General features: G+C 49.2%; 1 protein-coding gene across 4 annotated transcripts in view; it reads right to left on the bottom strand.

The window, feature by feature from the left end:
* CACNA1D (calcium voltage-gated channel subunit alpha1 D) overlaps positions 1 to 21,415 on the bottom strand; it is a 331,280-nt gene that overhangs the window by 8,096 nt on the left and 301,769 nt on the right. For 2 of the 4 annotated variants that reach the window (XM_033210135.1, XM_033210137.1), the window contains 6 exons: positions 18,467 to 18,597; positions 5,081 to 5,197; positions 4,015 to 4,382; positions 3,276 to 3,302; positions 1,864 to 2,013; positions 279 to 442 (listed from right to left, as the gene is read on the bottom strand). In XM_033210135.1, coding sequence (XP_033066026.1) covers positions 279 to 442; positions 1,864 to 2,013; positions 3,276 to 3,302; positions 4,015 to 4,382; positions 5,081 to 5,197; positions 18,467 to 18,597 — 957 coding nt within the window. The remainder of the gene's footprint in view (positions 1 to 278; positions 443 to 1,863; positions 2,014 to 3,275; positions 3,303 to 4,014; positions 4,383 to 5,080; positions 5,198 to 18,466; positions 18,598 to 21,415) is intronic. The other 2 variants (XM_033210136.1, XM_033210134.1) reach the window with 1 other exon arrangement.

The following is a 21,415-nucleotide window of genomic DNA, read 5'->3' as shown; positions in this document are numbered from 1 at the left end:
CACCCCTTACCAGATGTGCGTGTGCAATCTTAGGGCCCCACAGCCTCTCTCTTCTCGAAGAGAGTCAAGCATAGTGCTGAAGAGGCTGGAGATCTATCGCGTAGGATATGGATGAGAAAGAAAGGAAAGCAGACACACTCTCTGACCCGGGGCTGGTCTTGAGGACTAAGGGTCCTCACCTGGCAGCACACATCCATCACCCGCCCCCAGAGCAGGGGTGGGGGAGAGGCACACTGTTCCCCAGGAGGTTCCACCCAAAACAAAAAATCTGGCCTCACATGCTGGGGTGGGAGGTAGTAGGCGTCTCCTTGGAGATCTCCGTGAATCATAGCAAATGGGCGAGTCATCGTCCTCCAAGAATCCTTGGGGGTGATGGTAGCCTCGGGGCCTCTCAAAGTCGACGTTTCTGCCTGGGTATCTGCTGTAGTAGCCATAGTTTTGCCTGGCGGTCAGAGAAGAGGGCAGTAAGGTTCTAGGTAACAAGCTCTGTCACTCAACCCTGCCAGACTGACATCCATGCTCCTCTCCCCACCTCCTCCCTTGGACACAGTAGGACTGGCTGAGGACAAGGCTGGCTTCAGTTTCATGGAAGATTCCAGATGGAGAGCAAGGGCCATTACAGGAAGGTTGGGGACTGGAGGCCTGTGCTGAAGGATGTGCTGGCAGTTTTGATCCCTCAGCTCCAGGGCAAACGTGGATCACAGATGTCCTGTGAGCCAGTCTCTCACCCACTCATTTCCTCCCTGAGAGCCCCTCTCCTGAACGCCTTCCCTCTGTCAGGTACTGGGCACCAGGGACACCAAGATGCATGAAGCAGGAGCCCCACCTTCAATGGGCTTAGAAAATGCCAAGAGCACACAGAAATCCAATGCAAGCTGGAAAGAGCCAGTGCTGGAAGAGAGGAACTCATATGGTTCCATGAGGTTTTCTTTCTGGGGGGTGGGAGAGGGATTTCAATTCCAGTCATGGAAATAAAAAGCAAGACCCTAGAGCAGACCCTTGAGAGGGGGGATGAGGCCAGCAGATGGAATGAGGGCATCCAAGCAGGGGCCACAGTGTGAACAAAAGCCCTAGAGAAGGGAACACAAGTTCATTTGGCTCCGAGTCAGTGGTTTCAGAAGTCAGGCATTTGAAGGAGACACAGGGAAGAGCCGCGGGAGCAGAGGGTGAGGGTCAGGCTGTGACTCAGATGCCAGAAGCCACCTCAAGGCCATTCCACTTCCACTTCACTGGGCCCTTGGTCACAGTGAGGTGTGGTTCAGAGAAGAGGGAGGAGGGTGATTTTCATCCGCCTGCGCCGCCTGCTATGCTTCCTAAAGCGGAGTGCTCATTCTAATTACAAACATTCTTTCTGCAGGACAGAAGCCAGACGGACCCCTCTGCTGAGTGACCCCTTGTTTCTTCATCTCCCCAAGAGACCCCTTGAAGTGTCAGGAGGCAGGTGCTGTGCATGAGGACCTGGCCGAGCTCCAGGCTGGCCAAGCCGCTGTGGACACAGAGTCCTGGGGCCACCGGAGCTCCAAGTGTTAATTCAGCAACAACTGATCTCTCCAAAGACAGGGGGTGGTGGAAAGGCATTAACCCAGCCATGAAGCAGGCCCAGCTCCCATTTCCCAAGCTTTCACTAAAAGGCCTCAGAGGCCCCTAGTGGAAATAAGCAACAGATCTGAAAGAATAGTCCCCACCCTGCCTCTCTGTGGCTTTCTTTCTCCAGCTCCACTCTCCCTCTGGCCCGGAGTTTCTGCTCCCGTTTTGCTTTTTAGGGGAAGCCCAGTGCAGCTGCCAGTGGCCCTGGCTTCCTGAGCAGGCAGAGCACCAGGGCAGGGTGGCCTCCTGCTCTCCACAGGAGCCAGAGCAGCTCACCTGCTCCAGGTGGGCGAGCTGTCATCCTCATAGCACTCCTCGCTACTGAAATACTCCTGCTCCCCCAAGCAGCGGGGGTCCCTGAAATAGCCATGTATCTCTGGGTCTTCCCGGCAAATAGTTGGGAGCTGTTCATCTCCTGAGTCGGACCTGCAGTTGGGAGAGAGGATCTGAGAACCTGGGCAGGCGGCAGATAATTCCTGCTGCAGCCGCACCTCTGCATGCGGCCAGCAACCCTGCCTGGGTGCTCCTGGCTTCTCCCAGCATGTACCTGCCTCAGGCAGCACTGGACTTCTCAGGCTTCTGGCAACAGCACTGTGTGTGTGTGGTGTGCCTGCATGCCAGGATAGGGTCTCTCTCAGTGCCCTGCACAATGTTGGTGTCAAACCATTGTGTCCAGAGGCCTTGGAGCCAAAGGAATAGGTGCAATTTGGAGAACGAACAAAAAAAATGGACCTACGATGCTGCAAACAGTGGTCGGCGGCCCTGGGAAAAAGACCTGGGTTCCCAGGGCATCTGCTCTCATCCCTCCCTCTCCTTCTAGTCCACCAGCTCCAGCCCAGTGTGACTTCAAAACCTGGAACAAAGGAGCTTCTTGGCCACTGACCTCTGCTATATCAAATCAGGAAGGTCAAGTGAGTTCTGGATACAGTGCCACAGGGGAAACGGTCACAGAACATGTCCACCATGTTTCCACAGGCTGCCCTGCCCCAGGAATGTTGTAAGTCTCCCTGAAACCCGGCTCATGCTGGCTTCAGTCCTCAGAAAAGGCTTTGGTGAAGTCAGTCCTCTCTCCAAAGGAAGGATGGTGCCTCCTCCGACTTCTCCACTTTCTCGCACCCAGCTCGGGCCCACATGGCTCCCGACTTCACTTGCTAACGTGACACCGGAAGACCTATCCTCCCCTGGCCCCCAACAAAATGAGCATTCTGCCCACGATTCAACTCAGGTCAATGCGTGTGGAGTGGGATATACTAACGTATCTCGAGGGCTTCAGGGAAAACGACAAGATCCCTTCCTGACCTTCAGGAGGTTTGGGTCATGCTGCAAAGCATCCACAAGAAGCCTGACCCCAGAGAGCAGCTGCAGCTGCCAGCCACACAGGCTGAGGCCCCCGTACGTGCACACCGGATGCTCCTAATGCCATCGTGAGGCCTGCAGGAGCCAGCCCATGGGGTGCACCTGGTGTGTGGACACCAGTCCTTGGATGGCAACAGTCGACAGAGATATGGATCTGAAGGTGCCTTTGCTTAGAAGCAACAACCTCTGACCTCTGAGTCCCCAGCCATGAATTATGATAACCTTTAAAAGGTTGGCCTGAAGAAGTGTTTCTCATTCTTCAGCACTCAGAGAGGCCAGATGGTAACATACCATCACAGTATTTAACACGAAAACAGGTAATGAGCACATACCTAATGTAAGTTTCATAATAGCGGGTTCTATCCAGGAAAGGCATAACATGGGAAGGAGGGAGAAAATAAAAGTTAATTTCCAACCAAATTTACAATGCAAACATCAGGCTACCTCCTAGAGAAGGGGTTAGCAAATTATCGTTCGCCATCCACATGGGGGCTGCCACCTGGGCTTCTATGACCCATGGGCTATAAATGGGTTTCATAGTTATAAAGGATTGAAAAAAAAAAATCCCAAGACAAAAAATACCTCATCATAAGTAAATATATGAAGTTCAAATTTCAGTGATCATAAGGGAAATGTTACTGGGACACAGCCACACCATTCACTTACATATTTCACACTGCAGTGGCAGAGCTGAGAAGCTGCAAGACCGTATGGTCCTCAAAGCCTAAAATATCGACTCACTGACCCTTTAGAGAAACAATTCACCGACCCCTGTCGCACCGTATGTGAGCACAACTGAGAGGCGGGTTTTGTGGCTGCTGTTTTAAGGCCCCTCGGCACCCCCATACAGGATGTAGGATGGCACGTGGCCCTTATCCTTTAGGGTCATCACGTGGAGAGTGTCAGAAGCGGCAATGACCTGGGGGGCACTCACAGATTCTGACACAAACGCCTACGGGGAACCTCCTCCATGTCCCAGAGCACAGAGGACAGACCCGCCTTGCTCCTTGGGACTAGACGCAACACGGGCGGACACCACACGAGCAAGTGCAAACACACCGTCAAGGTTACCTTTTCACACTGGACCTTCTCTGAGGCTCCCGGTCATGCTTGTGGGAAGAATGATGCCCACTTTCAGACACATGCTCAAGGTTCCCAATGCTGGGCCGCTTTCCATGGGCAGCTTTGGACATATTGGCATTATTGAGATTGGCATTTGTTGAGGTGGGAACTTGCTTTCCTATGGAATTATGGTTATGATGGTTATGACACACCGAATTTCCTGCTGGAGGAAACAGCGGTTTCTCAGTATCACTTGCAGGTGGAATTGAAGGCCTTTGGACATGCAGGGGACGGTGGGTGGTATTGGTCTGCTGAAGGGAATCTCTCCTATCACTATTAACATGATTGACATGGTTTCCAAGCAGGGCACCATTTCTCTGCAAAATAATGGGAGACAACACCAGGTAATTTAACAAGTATTTGAGGCAGACTAGCTATGTTAGGTAACTTTTTCTACATGAAAAACAAATTCTAGGCAAGTTCCGTAGGATTCCTGGAGAACAATCTGAGTGTCTCAATGATCAGGGTGAATGTGACTGTGTGGCAGTTGGTCCCCCCGAGATGAGGAAGGTTACCGATTTCCTGAGCTGGGGAGCAAGCTGTCGGCTGTCACTCGAGTGTGCTCTTCCGGTTGCTCCAAGTTGGGGTGACTTATACCCAGCTGGGCTGGCTGGTGGCCCCAAGGTTGGGCATGCCCTCTGGGCTGGGGGACTGAAAGCCAGCTGGTGGATCAAAGAGCTGGCCCCACAAGGAGAAGGGTAGCGTGGGCAGCTGCCAGAAGGACCCAGGACCAGGATGCTCATCCACATGGCCAGTGGCTGTGGCCGAGCTCCTCAGAAGCAGACACTGAGGGGATGGTGGGTAAACTCAGGGAAAGAGCTGGCCTGGCCCTAGAAAAGGTGCTGATGCATGGGGAGGGTCTGTAGGAGGGGGAGGGTGTGGTCTGAAAGCCCCTCTAGACCCTGGGGCTGGGCTGCATTCTCCAGACTCTTCTGTGGATCATTAACTGCCCAAACTGGAGTCCTGCCCTGCTATTTCCAGGTGGCCAGTGTGTAGCTAGGCGTGGAATAATTACTTTGAACACATCATCTTCTTCTTCTCGTTTTGTTTCCTCAGGCTCGTCATCTTGCAAATCACACGATATAGCACGCCGGATTTCTGGCCCAATGTCATGCAGTGTCCTTAATCCCGCCTAGATCAATGGAAATGGCAGAACAGGTTAGACCATACATGGGCCCTGGGGCCAGCCTGGGTCCTGGCTTTGCTCCTTCCTGATTCAGCGGTGGGGAGGAAGGCTTCCCCAAAAGCCAATCCAGGGCACTGACTGATGTCACTGAAGGCAGTCTAAGGGTTGCTGGTATGGTCAGGCATCCAGATGGTCAAGAAGGTCCTAGGTAGGATGCCTGAGGTCTGCAACCCAGTAACTTCCTTTGCAAATACCCCCCCTTCCAAGGAACACTGCCTGGTTACTAGTGCTAGGGTCTGCCAGGCCAAGAGCTTATGCCCCTGTCTCAATGACAGTCTTCAGTAGGCTCGCCTACAAGAGCCCAATCTCTCCAAGCCCAGAGCAGGGCAAGGCGCACAGCCTGGCTGATCTAAAGGGAGGGTAATATGGACTCCCTGGCTGCATCTAGGATGAGGAAGCCTAGGTGTAGGTACCAGAGGCACAGGCAGACCAATCAGCCCTCAGGCCACTGGTTCTGCTAAAAAGCCATGGAACGAGTGAGTGACACAACACACTGCAACCACCAGCACACTCGGACCACGACGGAGCAGACTGACACGCACACAGACCCAGCCACTGTGGTCATCAGGATACCCTGGCCTGTAGCCTGTGTGCAGGCTGAGAACTCACCAACAGGGGGTCCGCTTTTTGAAGATCACAACAAATTGAAAGTGGCTCATCAGCCTTTGCAGACAGTGCAAGACCCACCAGAAGACCCCACTGGGAGACCCCTCCGGGCCCCTCACAGACACTCTGCATCTTCCCTGGGGCCCTCACAACTGCCTTCCTCACTGTGGTCCCTGCTATGTTGGGACAGGGCCCAGGAGAAGCCCTTCAATTGTTCACAGCTTCATTAGGAAAGCATTCCAAGATGCTTATGCACGGTGCATGGAGGAAGGTGCTGCTCCAGCTCTGAGAGAATTATGTTTTGACCACCAATTTGAAGAAAAACAGTATGCTGAATTGAAGACTAATAGGGACTGCATGGCAACTTTAACCTTTTCCACCAAAAGACCTGCAGCTGAACGAGGCATGTCCTCTCTGCCCTGGGTCTAGGGTCCTGTATCCAGGCAGCCCCTCCTCACTCACTGGCAGTCTGCCCACAGCTCCGTAGCCATAAAGGCCTGGAGAACAGCTAAGACACTGGCTGTGCAGCAAATGCTTCGACCTCAGGGTGGTTTGCAAAGGAAAACTGGGCTAAGTGGTGGGTCCTCATGGGAGGAGACCGCTTCCCTGTCCTTCCTCCACAACACCTGGTAGCATGTAGGCAGCTGTAGTAAGGACAGAGAGGCATGATGACCATCCCTGAGACATACACGTAGTAAAAGAGATACCCAGCAGTGGTTCAGGGAGGGGGAGGGGACAGTGGCCGCAGTCTGGCCAGATCCATCAGGGCTGGGTCCCACTGGTCTGGGGACGCTCAAAACTGGTCCCATGCAGTTGCCAATGCCAGTGCTGGTGATGTTAATTTAGAATGTAAAGTCACACAGGAACTTCCCGAGATGCCCTTATAAAAATAGCCAGGTGCATAAAAGCACCCAGCCTTTGAGACAATTCTGCTAAAAATGGTGCCAGGTTGGGTTTGATTTGAGCCATTCTGTGAAGACAGAGCAGCAGATCTTTCTATTTAGTGAATTCTGAAGGTGAAAGAAGAGCCAGGAACGAAAGCTTTAAGCTTCCTGGCTAGGAATGCTGAGATCTTATAGGGGACAGACAGTCATGTCCCACGTCAAACCAAGACAGTTCTTGGGGTGGTCAGTGAGGCTGCTTCTCGCTCTCCTGTCCCTCTGATCACAGGCTCAGGATGCATGTGTGTATGCTTGTGCATACACGTACATGCATTCACACACACACACACACACACACACACACACACAGACACTTTCCCTCTCTCAGGATCCCTGAATTCGGCACATCTGAGCCTGGGAGATCATTTGGTTCTGAGGTTGACCCACCTGCCATTCTCATGGAAACATCAAGAAGGCAACTGTAATGTTATGTTGGTAAAAGCTCTTACACAGCACAGCTGCAGGAATGTGAAGAAAGGTCATACCCAGCAGTACTCAACAGCCTGCATTTCATTCATTCAGAGCTTCCTAGGGTAAATTATTGAGGGATGATGAGCTAAGCAAGGGCTTCACTTCTGATTTTGGATCAACTGGGAAGAAAAGTCTGTTACATATCTAAGGCTCCCAAACAAAAAGACAAGGTTTGAGACACTTGCTGCTGCTTCCACAAAATAAACATAGGTTATAATGCACTCAAGTCAACACCCCCAAGTAAATTTGGTACATTAATCCATATTACAAGGCAGTAAAGGCCAGGAATGCTCCCAAGTTTAAACAACATATAATCCTATTTACTGTCATTCAACTGATTGGACTAGGTCTGATTAAAAGAAATAGAAAACTATTTATTTGGATAATTTTTAACATCATCCTCTGTTGACGGGTTGACATTTCACTGAAATACACATATAACATAATTGCATAATAGAAACAAAAACTGTCTCCAGCACATCTTCAGTGATACACAAGATTAGGATTCAGTCGACAAGATAGTGCAATGAACAGACATGGGACAGAGAATTTGTTTGCAACATAAATCACGGAGAAGGTTGAAAGCTGGCCCAAGTAGCCACTTCCAAAGACAAATAATGACAACATATTTATTAAAGAGACATTAGAGGAGGAGAGAAAGCATCGCTCTTCCCAGACACAGAAGCAGAGAGTCCGAAATCATGATTATATTCTGCTTGTTCCAGGCAGGGAAAAACACACCTCGTAAGAGTCAGGGACTGACTCTACTTTTTCACATGTGATCTGGGGAGGGCCAGGTCAGGCTGTCCCCCACAACTGGGAGTGAGGGAAACAGATGTTCCCAAACTAGAATTGACATGAAGCTTAAGCACAGCACCCTGAATTTATTACATATCACAAAACATGGTAATGAAGTTTTTCTAGCACACATATCAAGCTAAAAGGTAGCTTAGGCTGCTCCCCAAATTCCATAGGCACAAGTTCCAGTCCCCAGAAATACAGAAAACTATCTTAGACTCTTGAAAAAATTACTTTTCCACAGCCCTAAAAAAAAGAACATTTTTTTCCTTGGGATAAACACTTTACAATCAGTAAAATTATCTATTCTTTCATATTTCATATCTGTGTCTACCTCTATCAGCAAAATACTATTTTAATTTGAAAAGTGGTCATTAGCACTTAAACCAACACAATTAAAGCCATATAAAGTCATTCCATTAACATCACAGCAGGAATATGGTTTTGAAGAAACACAGAATTGCTGTAAAATATAAACATTATTGACTTATTTTAAGATGTCCAATCTTATAAAATATTAAACAGAATCAAGCCTAGTTTCTGGTTGATTTTAAAATGCTAGATGTTATCATAAATATTTTTTAAAAAAGAAATGTTGGCGCTTTGCCTGTAGACTGTTGCTTAAAATTTTAGACACCATTTAGTTGGAATTTCGTAGATACTCTATTGAATGATTAAGTTACCAAAAAAACTAAAATGTCTCTAAACACTTCTGAATAGCATAACATGATGATATTTTGACATCAAATATGAACACCCATTTACCTTCCTTTCTCCTGCCCACTTTTAGGGTTAAGTTTCTCCTGCCTAGATGCATTTGCAATGCTTTTGCTGCCTGTGTCCCTAAGCTAGCTCTATCAGACACACCAGCCATCTGCCAGCCCTTACAGCGCCACAACAAGCATGCACAAGTGCCTGGAGCCCTGTCCTGGACCTACGCTGTAGCAGTGGAGACAAGAGATGCATGTCTCTAGTCGGGACTGGGCCAGGCCATTCATCTTCAGGATACAAGTGCCAGGCTTTCAGACTCCAGCCAAAGAACCGTGCCTGGCAGAGCCTGTTCCCCATAACAGGCAGGCTGCACTCAGCCTAGGCTGGCCCTGTACACAGTCATCTCACTGGTGACAAGTTCTGGTTAGCCCTTTAGCAGGATTCAGTCTATACCCAATGAGAGGGGACCTTTTTAGACTAGTTCCATTTGAAAACAGAATGAGATTAAGTTCTTATGGAATAAACCTGCTCATCTGCAAGCTGCTGTCTGCCTCCTCAGCGCATTACACATGCACACCCCTTTTTTTTAACACCACTCTCCTCCAGGGAAAATGTGATGGTGGCTTTTGTGTCCCTTGTGAATGGTCCTTGTGTCAGATATAAAGGGTTGGAATCCTGGCGCTCTGTTAGTAATCCACAGTGATTCCCTCACTGAAAAGTCAGGGGTAACATGACTGCCACGAGCTCCCATAGGGGTTGCACTATTCCCATCACTTGGAAAGATAAAGGAAACTTTAAAGAAATTACCCAAAATATGACCTTTGCCTGCACACAATGTGAGAGCTCTCTGTTTAAGTTCCACCTTGATTCTTGGTGCAATCAAGAATCTGATTCTGTTGTAATTTTAACAACCGAATCAGAAAGTCTTGCCAGTTTCCTGATAATAGAGCATTCTGTAAAATTTAGGCTTAGCAGAAGCTGTAAATCACAACTTCTATTCTGATAGCATCTTTATACCAGTCATTGTGAGCTTACATACGAATATTCCACTAGATTCTGGGAGGAAGGGAGAGCAAAGGTTATTCCCATGTGGTTAAATTATGTGCCCAAATGAGTCAAAGGCTCAATGAGGACTCTTGGCCTCTAAGCCTGTTCTTCCTGTGACACTGGGCTGCCTCACCTCTCCCAAACTCTCCACCTCGACCACCACCCAGGCAACGTCACTGCACCTACTGGCAAACAGTGCTGGATTGGAGTCTGAATCACACACTTACTCACCTATCGTCACGACTGTGGGGTGCCACCTGATCAAGGCTAACCCTCCTTTGACTACCCTAGCAGAGCTCTTATATTCCTAAGTCAGCATGGAGATGACAAATGATCACAAGCTATCCCTGAAACGGATCCTGTTTGGCACACATCCTTGGTCCCAATTGTGCACTCAGGGGAGCTGACTTTTAAAAACACTTTCGATCCTGCCCTGACTCAGACCATCACACCTGCAGATCAGCACAGGCAGCAAGACTCCGCCATGCTAGACGAATGAGGACACAGCAGCTCCATGCCTTGGGGAAATGGGCTGAGACTGGGAAGGGGCTGGAAGGGGGAGACCGGTTCCAGTTAGGGCAGTGCCGCTGCACAGGAGCCTCTTTAACAAGGGAGATGATCAAAAGGCTCCAGCACGCTCTGCCTTTAGGGGAACCTGGTAGCATTCCCCCAAAGCAGCAGTTCCCAGGTGTGTTCCAGGGACCTTGGGGCATCCCAAGACACTGTCAGCGGTCCATGAGGTCACTGTGATTTGTATAATATAAGGATGTTCTTAGCCTTGAACACTCTCATCCTCTCATGAGAGCACAGTGAGGTTTTCAAAGGCCGCCTGATGTGTAATGTCATCACCCTGGCATCTTTGTGCTTGCATATTCTTGTTTTAAAAACTGCTCAGTTTTAATTTCTAAGACAGTAAATATTGACACACAAGGGTCTTCAATAATGTAGAGTATAAAAGGGTCCGAAGACCAAAAAGTTTGGTAACTGCTGACCAATCTATCCTCCAACAGGCACTACTACTTTTTCTTCAGATGCAGACTTTTTACCCCATCTAGGATTCCCGCTATTCTGTGGACCTTTCTCCATTCTTGGAAGAAATGGCCTTCCTATGGCTTCTCTGAGCCAACCTTTGGGACTTCTCAATGGGTTGCCTTCAGCATGCTTTAGAATGATGTGCCCTTCCAAGTTCCCAAACAGCTGTGTCCCTTAGGTCTAAGAGGTGCCGAGGAGAATAACTCACCCGGGTTTCTACCCACCCTGGAACTTTTAGTAAGTCTTAGCCAGCTCCTTCAAACAGATCATCTAATCATGACAGAACTGGGCTGCCAGAGGACACTAGGTGCATGGTATTAAATAATCAGCCACGATAATTACCACCTTTTACTACTATGTCACATCACTTCACTTTTCAGCAACTCTTTCTTCTCAAAGACTTCTGAACATAATTATTATTTCCAAAGAAGCGAGATCTCCTCACTTTCTAAAAGATTATAGAATGTAGTACCCAACAGTCCAGTGGATTAATTTTTAATTGGGTTGTTCCACATGTAAGCTAGTTGAGAAGAGCCTGATGTCCAATCTTACCTTTGCTTCCCTAGGATGTATACTGGCCTGCCTCTCATCTTCTATCCAGGAGCTGAAGAGTTTAGCCTATGGATGCTGGTGTTGGGGGTGCCAAGTTTGCTGTGTGTGTCTGTGAAGATTCTAAATAATGAACTTGAGTCGTCTCTCACAGCTTTCTCTACACTAGAAGCTACACTTCTCTGCCAACGCTTTAAGAGAAATGACAGAGGTGTCTCTGCAGTTTGACTGCAAATCAAGTTTCAGGAAGCCTTCTTTCCCTTTTGAGTTGAAGGTGGAAGCAGCCTTCCTGATTCCTGGCTGTCTTTTCTAAGCTGGCCTTGGCTACCAACCTTAGCCAATGCCGTTCCCCAGCAAAACAGCCAGGCCCAAGTAGAGAAAACTCTCTTGTTCCATTTAAATCACTCCCTAAATCCCATCTAGAAAGTGGTCACTTGTCAGTTTTTACTTATTGGAGGAGCGTGGAGAAGGCACGTGGAAACGCCGCCCACTTGAATTGCTTGGGGCCTTTCTGCCGAGGCCTGAGTGTATGGAATCTTGGATCTAGAAGGTTGGTCACACTGGCCCTCTGAGACAGGGTGACACATACAGGGGGGTAGGCACATGCCATCCTTCAGCACTGAATCAACTCACCATCGGGTGGGTCAAAGACAGACAGAGGGACTGTCTGTCTATCAGCTTCTCACCAGCGCCCACAGGGCCGACCGGCTTCCCTTTCAGGGATGCTACATCACATTCCTCATGAATTCTTATAACTTAATACACCCAGGTGCTGCCCAGTCAGAGCAGAAGTGGGCCTTTGGACCACAGCAGGGTCCTGGAGGCTCCCTGCAATGCCAGGCTCTAGACCTGTAGTTGCTGAGTCACAGAGCAGTCTCAGGAGGGGCGGGGCTGCTGGCAGTGGGGAAGGAGACTCAGGTGCTAGGGTGACAGCTGTTGATAACAGGTGCAGCTGTGCTTCAACATCTTGACAAGTGGCCTGGCCACACTGGAGTGTTCCTGGCTTTCCACCCCATCCCCCACATCACCATGGGGTGCAGCATGAAGCAGTCAAATCTGCCCTCGGGCCCTATGGACTGTGCTGTGAGAACTCACAACACCTAATGCGAGCTCCTGGATGTTAACTAGTCTGCACACTTACACACGTGGGGGCACAGTCGGGAGCTAGACCCATTTCCATAATGAAGACAGCAGGTCCACTGAAGTCCAAGTAGGTCAGACCTCTTGGTACAGTGAGCACTGCAGCCAAGGGCAAATGTCATAGGCACAAAAGACCTCACTGGAAAAGATCCTGAGGCTGGGATTGACCCTGTCAGTCACACCAAGGACAAGCTTTCAGAAAGCATACTTCCCACTGGTGACATTGCTCTCACCCTCTGCCTAGTCTTTGGGACTCTTGCCCTCCCAGGATGCTTGGAAGAGTGTCCACTTCTACAGGAATAGGGTCCCCCCCACCGTCTGCTGTCTCTCTCTTCCCCTGTCTCCGCACGCCCCACATGCATACACACGCACTCGCACACACACAGCTTCCAGCCTGTACATATCAGGGCAGGTTAAAGGGGCTCATAAGCCCTTCTTTTCTCTAAATACTTCAGAGACTTCAATTTTTTTAGATTCTTCTGCATGATCTCTGCACTATGGCTACTTTTGAATGTTGATCTTAAAATCCCAACTGGCCACTTGGGGTGTCTTGGGCTCAGCATCAGATGTACAGACTCCAACCGCCATTTGGAATCAGCTGAGAATTCCAGACCAGACACCCTCATCAACCAACATCTCAGGCGAAAATCTGCTATTCTTAAGATGTGAAAATGCAACCTGCAGAATTACCTCTGTTGACATCTTTGTGCACTGCCTAGATATCTTTAAAAGGGGGGAATTCTCCTTCTCAATGGGTAAGTACAGTACAGAACAGAAAAGAGATCAAAGGAAAACAAGAATTTCTTAAAGTTCTGGTAGTAAACAGGCATATGATATTATTATTGTTGTAGTCTTAATAATAAGCAATTATACGTTCAAAGTGCTTTACAATCACTTAGCTATTCCTCACAACAGCCCTGTGAGGTAGGTCGACATTATTAACCCCATTTTACAGACGGGGGAAACTGAGGCACGGAGAGGTTAAGTGTCTTGCCCAAGGTCACGCAGCAAGTGAAAGCTGAAACTGGGACTAGAACCCAGGTTCCCTGACTCCCAGTGTCCTTGAAACTAGACCACACTGCTTCCAAAGAGGCATCCCCAGACTGTCTCTGACCACGAATTAAAGACGGACAATGTTAGATGAGGTTTGGGTGTGGTGGTGTTTCCTGTGGACACGTTAAGATGGAACCTGAGGTGTTGCCTGGATTGAGTTTGGCATGCGGGGTGTATGTGTTAGTTTCAATGGGTGTATCTGAGCTTCCTGGCCTGTCCACTTCTCACTGCATTCTGGACTGGGTCACTGCAGAGAGCAGGGCCGGACGCTCAGGAGGTCATGGTGGACTGGCATACAAAAGGAACTCTGTCAGCTCAGCGCCGAGGGGCCTGCCAGTCTTTGGGAGTTCGGGCAAACTAGGGATGCAGGACTTTGGAACGGAGTCAGATGCCCACCTTAGGCAGGTCTGCTTAATCTTTTTATTTTTATTTTTATTTTTTTGTTTTACTGGCCAGCATCAGGAAGTTGTGTTCATTTCATTTCTCTGTGGGGCAGCTGCCCCCCTCCTTTGCTCTCTCTCACTCTTTCCCTTTCTCTGAGTCTCTGCTTGGAAGGGAAAACTGTTAAGACTTGTACGATCCCTTTCACGAAAAAGAACCACCGTGAGCAACGTCCGCGAGAGGCAGCCCTGGCTCCGCAGATGAGCCACGGCCCCGCTTCCACCTTCCGGAGGAGTGCTTTGCTTGGAAGGGGTCTCCCTGGGGCCTTGGGTCTGCTTTTTCCTGCATTTCTTCCGAAATGCTGTTTCAGTAGAAATAAGCCCACTTGAGACTTTTCCCTTTCAAGGCCTTAGCCACAAACGCCTTCCGACTAACCAGCTTGGTGCCGTAGCTCAGGCAGAAAATTCTAAAGCATCCGTTCAAGCATCTGAAACAAACGAATCAGCCAGTGAAATCTCGTCTGTTAGCATCTGTTCTCCTCTTAGATTAGAAAAAGAAAAAAATTTAAAAAGAGCCTTTTGATGGCTTCAGGTAGAATCATGCTTTAAAAAAATAAAACAAAACTCCACTACTTTTTAGACTAAGGTGACCAGGCAACAGGTGTTTAATCTTCTACAGATAAAATCTCTGTGGAGGATCCCATTTTCTTCTGTCTTTATGCATCGAGCCTCCCTAAGAAGACCACATAGGGCACATCAGCGGCTGAGAGTCCTTTGTTTCTTACATACCACCCACATCTCCCCTCAACCACCTGCATCACCAACTGGTGGCTCGGGCACAGGCTTTACAATTATTCAACCTAACAACCTAATTCTTTATAGCTAGAAATAATGGTCTCCTCCTTAAACCAAACTTCCAAACAGGCAAAAGGACTATCCCTCCAAAGCTTTCCTACAAAAGGGATGGAAAGGCTCCCATCTGGGATGAGTGGGGGACATAGTGTCCTCGGATTCCACTGGAGTGCGTGTCTTTTGCAGAAAGGAAATTCTTGAACGTTAAAAGAAAGAGAAATGAACAAAACTTTTCCCACTTAGGGGTCTTTTTCTCATCCACAAGACACTGGACTAATGAGTGTCTGTAACTTGCACAGATGTCCTCATCTAGAAGGTCTGATGGGACACTCAGCATGCATTGCTGTCTGCTGGGAAGGGGACTGAGAATTTTCATGGCTGCATGGCTGTGTTCCTTTATTTATTTGCCCCTAGTGGAAACTCGTAGGTCACTCGGATGTAGCAACAATGGATGACGAGCGAATGCTGAGTCAACCCAAAGTGAACATGGCATGTAGGAGATGTGCAAGAGGAAATTAAAAAAGACCTGATGCAGCTTCTCTCTGGTTCCCTCTGTAGAAGGGCTGGAGAGAAGGTTGGTTTTAATGATGAAGATGGATGGAAGGATGGAAACTGCACACTCATTCAGACCACAGAGGCCAGAAGACACCGGATGCCGAGCTCCTTCCCATACATGGATCCAGGAGCTCAAGCCATTCCCCTTCATGTGGGAGGCAGCATTGCAGTTGGTCTGAACACAGGGAGATCAGATGGAGCCCACAGGGTTCAAAACCACAGTGCGTATGTGTGTCCTTGAAAAAACATTCTCTGGGGGTGGGGGCGCAGAGGTCTTGGGCCCGTCCTGGAAGCTGTTCAGACAGACTGCACCCTACGCAGCACAAGCACGCACATGCCTAGGTCCGCACTTCTGCGCTCACACTGCGATGGCCACGCTCCACTTCCCATTAGCACGCAGTCTGTCAGCCATGGGGCACCCTGCCGTGGGAGGAGGCAAGCCACCCCCAATCTCAACAGGTCACGCCCACTCTTGGGGTGGGCTTCCCGAGGCTGTGTCCTTGTCCTAGTTACACTGGTGGTACAACTCTCCCACTGCGGTCCCACCAAATTTTCCTAACTGCCACATCATCACCCGGTATATCATCATGCAGAAAGGAAAGCCTCCTCATGCTAATTAAACATGGAGCAACACATCACACTCACAGCCATTTCTACAGCACAGGAAGCCAAAATGCAATTAGAATTATCCTTTAAGGAGACAAAAAAAAAAAAAAATGTCTATGTTTAATGTTTCGGAATCAAGTACATTTTCAGTTTCTCTGTTAAGATTATGAACACAACTTAATTTTCCAGGCTGCATTCTCAACATAAATTACAGACGATGCTTCAGCTCCCAATGGAGCCATGTGAAAATATGTTGGTATCATCTAACTGGAAATGTTTGCATTTCATCAATAAAATGAAACTCTATAAATAAAATGAAAAACGTTTAGGAGAAACCCTCAACATTACTGCAACACAAAGCAAGAGAGTCTTTTAACCCACAACCTGCCACTGTAATTCATGCCATTTGACCCTTCAGCTTAAGACTCAGAAAACCCCAGACATGAAACCTGGTAATGACTTAGCTGTGCGTTGTTTGTGCATGTCTTAAAACATCAAAACACTATTTCCAGCCACTAGAGAAAGTGCTGAAATTGTCTAATTGGGAAGTCTTGGGGGTTCAGAAAAAGTAAAAATGACCCTGCATCCAAGTGGCCACCCATACCTCTTACAGAAAATGCAAGATTCTTGTGGTACCTAGCTAATTTGCTGGCTGTAAGTTAGGACATCAACCATCGATGACAGACTATGTTCCCCCCTCCAGAAAAGTTATCAAGTTCTGGTCCCAATTAGGTTCCCAGAACAATAAGCAATTCCCTACAAGCCCAGGGCAGTGGGAAATGGAACTAAACCATCTAACCAGTCTCGTCTTCTGGGCAGGGGGCTCCGTTAAGGACAAGCCTGCAGAAGCATGTTCATCACTCCCTCTCCGGGCATCCAACCTGGCCACACTGTCCTCAAGGAGGGACGGACCGGAGACTTCTTCCAATCTGCAAACATCTCTGCAGTTTGCTTTCTCTCTCTGAGGCTAGCTGTGAGCTGCAGACCAGGAGGAGGGCTGTCACTTTTACAAACTGGATTGTTTGGAAGTAAGAAAGCTTCATCTGTAAATCCTACCACCTGAGATGCCAACGGGCTGTGTGACTGAGCCTGTGATTCCCTCAGCTACCTTTAGGATACATGATCAGAGGCAGTAAGATCATTGTCTTCAGTCGGATTCATGGTCCACCTGCCAACCCTCATATGCCTCTTTCCCCAGCCCCTGTAGCTGTACGGGTAGAGCAGAGGTTTCACCATGAATCAGCAGGTCACTGTCACACAAGGCCATCTACTAACCCATGAGACACACACACAGCTCGTGTTTGTCATTCACTCATTCGCTTTCATATTCATATTCATGTTCTCTCTCTCAGCAAGATCAAAGATAAGCCCTCATTTTGGCTGTTACCATCACTTTGAACACAACAATGCTGGGCATTTTTCCCTGGAAAAGAGTGAAGGACTCTTCCATGTCGAACCTTATCAATATGTTAAATTTAACATGTGCTGAGAACAGGGGCATAAAATTGTGGCGTAAATAGATTTTTAAAAAGTCTTTATCCTATCCATGATGGATTCCGAGCACTCGGGGCAGCAGAGGTCAGTTGTTTCAGATTGTTTGTCAGCCTCTGTGGTTCCTTCTTCCTTGTCCCTAGCATCTTCTCCCTCTTTGCCCTGCCTCCTTCATCCACGGCACTCACAGACCACCTTCCTAGCCCCTCTTCCCGCTGGTCCTCATCGTGCCTTCTTTGCCCCTCCACATACCTGCTTCCCATCCCAGAATTTTGGGCTTCCCTAGGATTCTACATTCCTCACATCCAAGGACCCTGGCTGGTACTAGAGGTTCCCGAAAGCCACATCCACACTCTAGGAGCCTGGAGCAGGGCCCAGGTGGAGGAGGGAGAGGGCCCAGAGGCTGGCCGGGGCATGAGAGCATAGCATGTGCACAGCTGGCCTTGTGGCCATCAGGAGACAACACACAGAGACAGACACACCACACACACACACACACACACACACACAGAGTACATACTAGGAGGTGATGGATGTTACTGAAATGGACCAAAAACCAACAAGCAGTGGGGTAAGAAACAAACAGAAACAAAACAAAGCACTTGCGTTCAGATGGAAAGCTGTTCATTCACTGGGCAGCCAGAACCCTGGAGCCCAGGGCTGTGGGGAAGGTGGGTGCCTGCTTGGAGGACACTGCCTGGCGGGGCTGGGGTGCGAGGGCAGCACTCGCTCCTCTCCGTCCTGGCGGCCCTGCCACGTGGGTGGTGGCAGGTGCAGGGCTCCACGGGGAAGGCAGCGGGGAGGGAAGCACTTACCTTGTGGCCCAGAAATGGCTAGTCCACATTTGGGGGAGTGTGTAGTATCTCAGTTTAAACAAAATCCTTGTGGTACTGCTCAACCATGAATAGGCAGCTCTCTAGTATTTCAAATAAGCTTGTAAAATCGTTAGTGAAGAGAGAAAACAAAATGAGCCAACAATTCACCTGTAGGGCAATTGTGGTGTTCTTCGCAGGGTACTTTCCCACCAGTCCTTGTTCCTTCCGTTTCTTGAATTTCCTAAAGTAGTCCTGTATCAGGAAAGTGGCATAGAACTTCCCCACGGTTACCTCATCATCTAAACGGAGAGACCAGACAGAGCTCTCCCGAATCAGCACATTAGACCAAGAGCCTAAACACTTGCTTCTGGCTGGGGCAGGGGAAGGGGCAGAGTGGGGCGGGCGGGCGGTATGGCGCAGAAGGCACCGAGGTCTCAGCATGTAACAGAGGAGTCTCAAACCAGCAAAAAGCAAGGTTTTGCAAAGCAACTAAGGCTCAAAATTAGTGTCAGTTAAGTGAACTGATATTCGAGGTTGCAGAAAATAATATATTTGTTATGAGTTTAATAGAGCAGCATATTAGTAACACTATGAAATGCTGTCTTGGTTATTTACTTAAAATAAAAATTACAAAACAAAAGGAGGCTTCACGGGCCACATTTCACCCCTGTGCATAGGGATTTGCATGTATAACTACCATAAACTTATCAAGGGCAATTAACCATCCAAATCCCGATGTCTCAAGATAGAGACCTAGAAAGGTGACATACACGCTCAGAAGGAGAGGAAGGTTTAGAAAAGTGACTGCAAATTCAGATTTTCATGAGCTCCCCGCCCCACATTCTCCACCAATAAGCTCCGTATACCATTTCTTGGTTTGTAATTCTGAACAGCTCATTTTCTGCACTGTAGTGACAGCTCCAACCAACCTCAAAGTTGAGCTGGGCTTATTTTTGCTTTGTTCAGAAACAACCTCCAACATGTATGGTTGGGGAATCAGAACTCTGCTGATGACTTTAAAGGTGATGCATGAGGCAGAATAGAGGCTCTGGCTGTCTCATGGTAAACCACTTTGGACATGTAAATGTGCCCCACGGCTCTCCCACGGCTGCTTGCCACCAAATCTTCAGTGTGCTGTGTCTCTTGGGGGTAAAGCTTACGACCACTTTAGTACCCCGTCGCATGTGTGTGGGGCCATGTGGGGCCTGGTGGTCCACTGACCACGACTTGCAGAGGCTGAAGGAGGAATGGCTGCTGGTCCAAAGGCTGCAGAGCAGCTGGCTTTTAGGCCAGGCTGCCTGTGCAAGAGCTACATGCTGATCTGGTGGCAGGGGGCTCAACCTCTCTGAGCTTGTATTCTCATCTGTAAAGTGGGGATAAGCCTCTCAGAGGAGCCATGAGGATTATGTGGGAGCAAGCAGGTAAAGCACTCAGCTGCCTGGCTTGGGCTGTCCTAAGTGCTGGGCACTTGATGATGATGAGCCTGAGTTACCCTTATTTTAAAATGTGCCGACGGTGGCATCCATTCATAGGGATCCTGGAGCTTGATGGGCTGGGGGACGTGGAGAAGCATCATCCTTCACTAATGCACCCGGGGTGGGCTTCACTTAGTTCCCATCCAGGAGGTGCTGCCAACATCTTGTGGTCCCCCCTGGAGATGCCCGGGCCTCTTTGGGCTGCCTCTCCAGTCCTCCCTGTCAGAAGCCACTGAGTGTTACTGTGTGAGAAGGCTGTCTCAGGTGGTCTGGCCTGGAGAAGTGTTCTGTTCCCTCTAAACCCAAGCCAAGATAGTCCTGGAGTGGTGTAGGGGGCATCCAGGTAAGCCAAAGGCTCTGAGTAGCATGTAAAACACAGTCCCTAATCAGTCTTGGCTTGTCTAATGATGCAAGGTCCATAGGCAAGAAGGCAAGGAGGTGAGCAGAGAACACTCAGGTCCTGGTATTTCACCCCTTGCTGTATTTCACCCCTTGCTGAGCCTCCCCATTTGCTCAGGGTGTGTTTGGAATATCAGCTCTAGCTCTAGCCAGCCCCTACTGTTGGACACCTATAGGTGCCAAGCCCTGTGTAAGAAGAATTCCATGTGGGTCTCATGGCCTCTTCACAACTCTGACGTGGTGGATCTGCTCACCACGCCCCCGTCAACAGATGGAGAGAGGCCAAATGACTTGCCCAGCTCAGTCTAGCTGGGACCTTAACACAGGACAGTGTGCCCCCCGAGCCTGGGGTCCTATCCTCACACCACCTCTCTCCAGAGATGGCCGTCTCCAGCCACAATGGCTGCCGGCTTCTTCAGAGCTGCCTCTCACACTATGCAAATGTATCCCTGTCCCAGGCTGCACACAAAAGGTGGACACACTGTTGTCTAGTTAGTGCCTCTAGGGACCCCAGAGATGGTCTCCGGTGTCCTGCCATGCCACAGCCTTCCTCTGTAGTCCAGGGCTCTCAGTCTTCTCTGTGGGGCCCAGAAAAGCCCTGGCTCTATCTGCAGAAGATCCACACCTCATTCCACCCTGATGCTTCCCGCAAATGCAGGCCTAACTCTGATTTCCCTTCAGCCTCCAGAGCAGAGGCAGACCCATCCAGGGCTCTACAGGAGAAAACTGAAGGGTCACTTCGTCTTCTCCATTGAGACACTGAGCTAATTAGGAGACTAGGCCCAAGGAAGAGTTCCTAAGAACAAGAAAAGTCAAAGCTACAGCAGGACAGAACAGGAAGGAACAGAAGGAATGAATACAAGGAGGCTGTCTGGGCTCCGGACTGAAAAGAAGGCAATGGAGGCAGCTCAGTGTGCTCTTCAGGGCAAAGGAGCAAAGGATCCAGGTCAAGGATGGAGGAGAGTCCCGGGGAGGAGAGAGAACTTCTGAAATGAAGGGGAAGGACCCACAAGATGGCAAAGGAAGGCTGAAGAGCAGAGGTGAGAACCTGAGCTGAGAGGCAGAGATGAGGCAGCTCAGCACTGATGGTGAGGGGGCAGCCGAGGCCCCCGGGCCACTGGGAGTGAAGCAAGCCTGATGTGTGCCCACAGATCCACAGTTCATTCCTGACTTCATCATCGGGCTCATGAGGAGCTGGGCCACGCCTCACAGCACACCAGCAAACCCACCTAAGACAAGCATC

This window comes from Trachypithecus francoisi, unplaced genomic scaffold (assembly GCF_009764315.1).
Source record: "Trachypithecus francoisi isolate TF-2019V2 unplaced genomic scaffold, Tfra_2.0 Lachesis_group0, whole genome shotgun sequence".
Taxonomy (NCBI): Eukaryota; Metazoa; Chordata; class Mammalia; order Primates; family Cercopithecidae; genus Trachypithecus; species Trachypithecus francoisi.
Note: the sequence above shows the minus strand (reverse complement) of the source record. Positions and strands in the feature narration are given on the sequence as shown.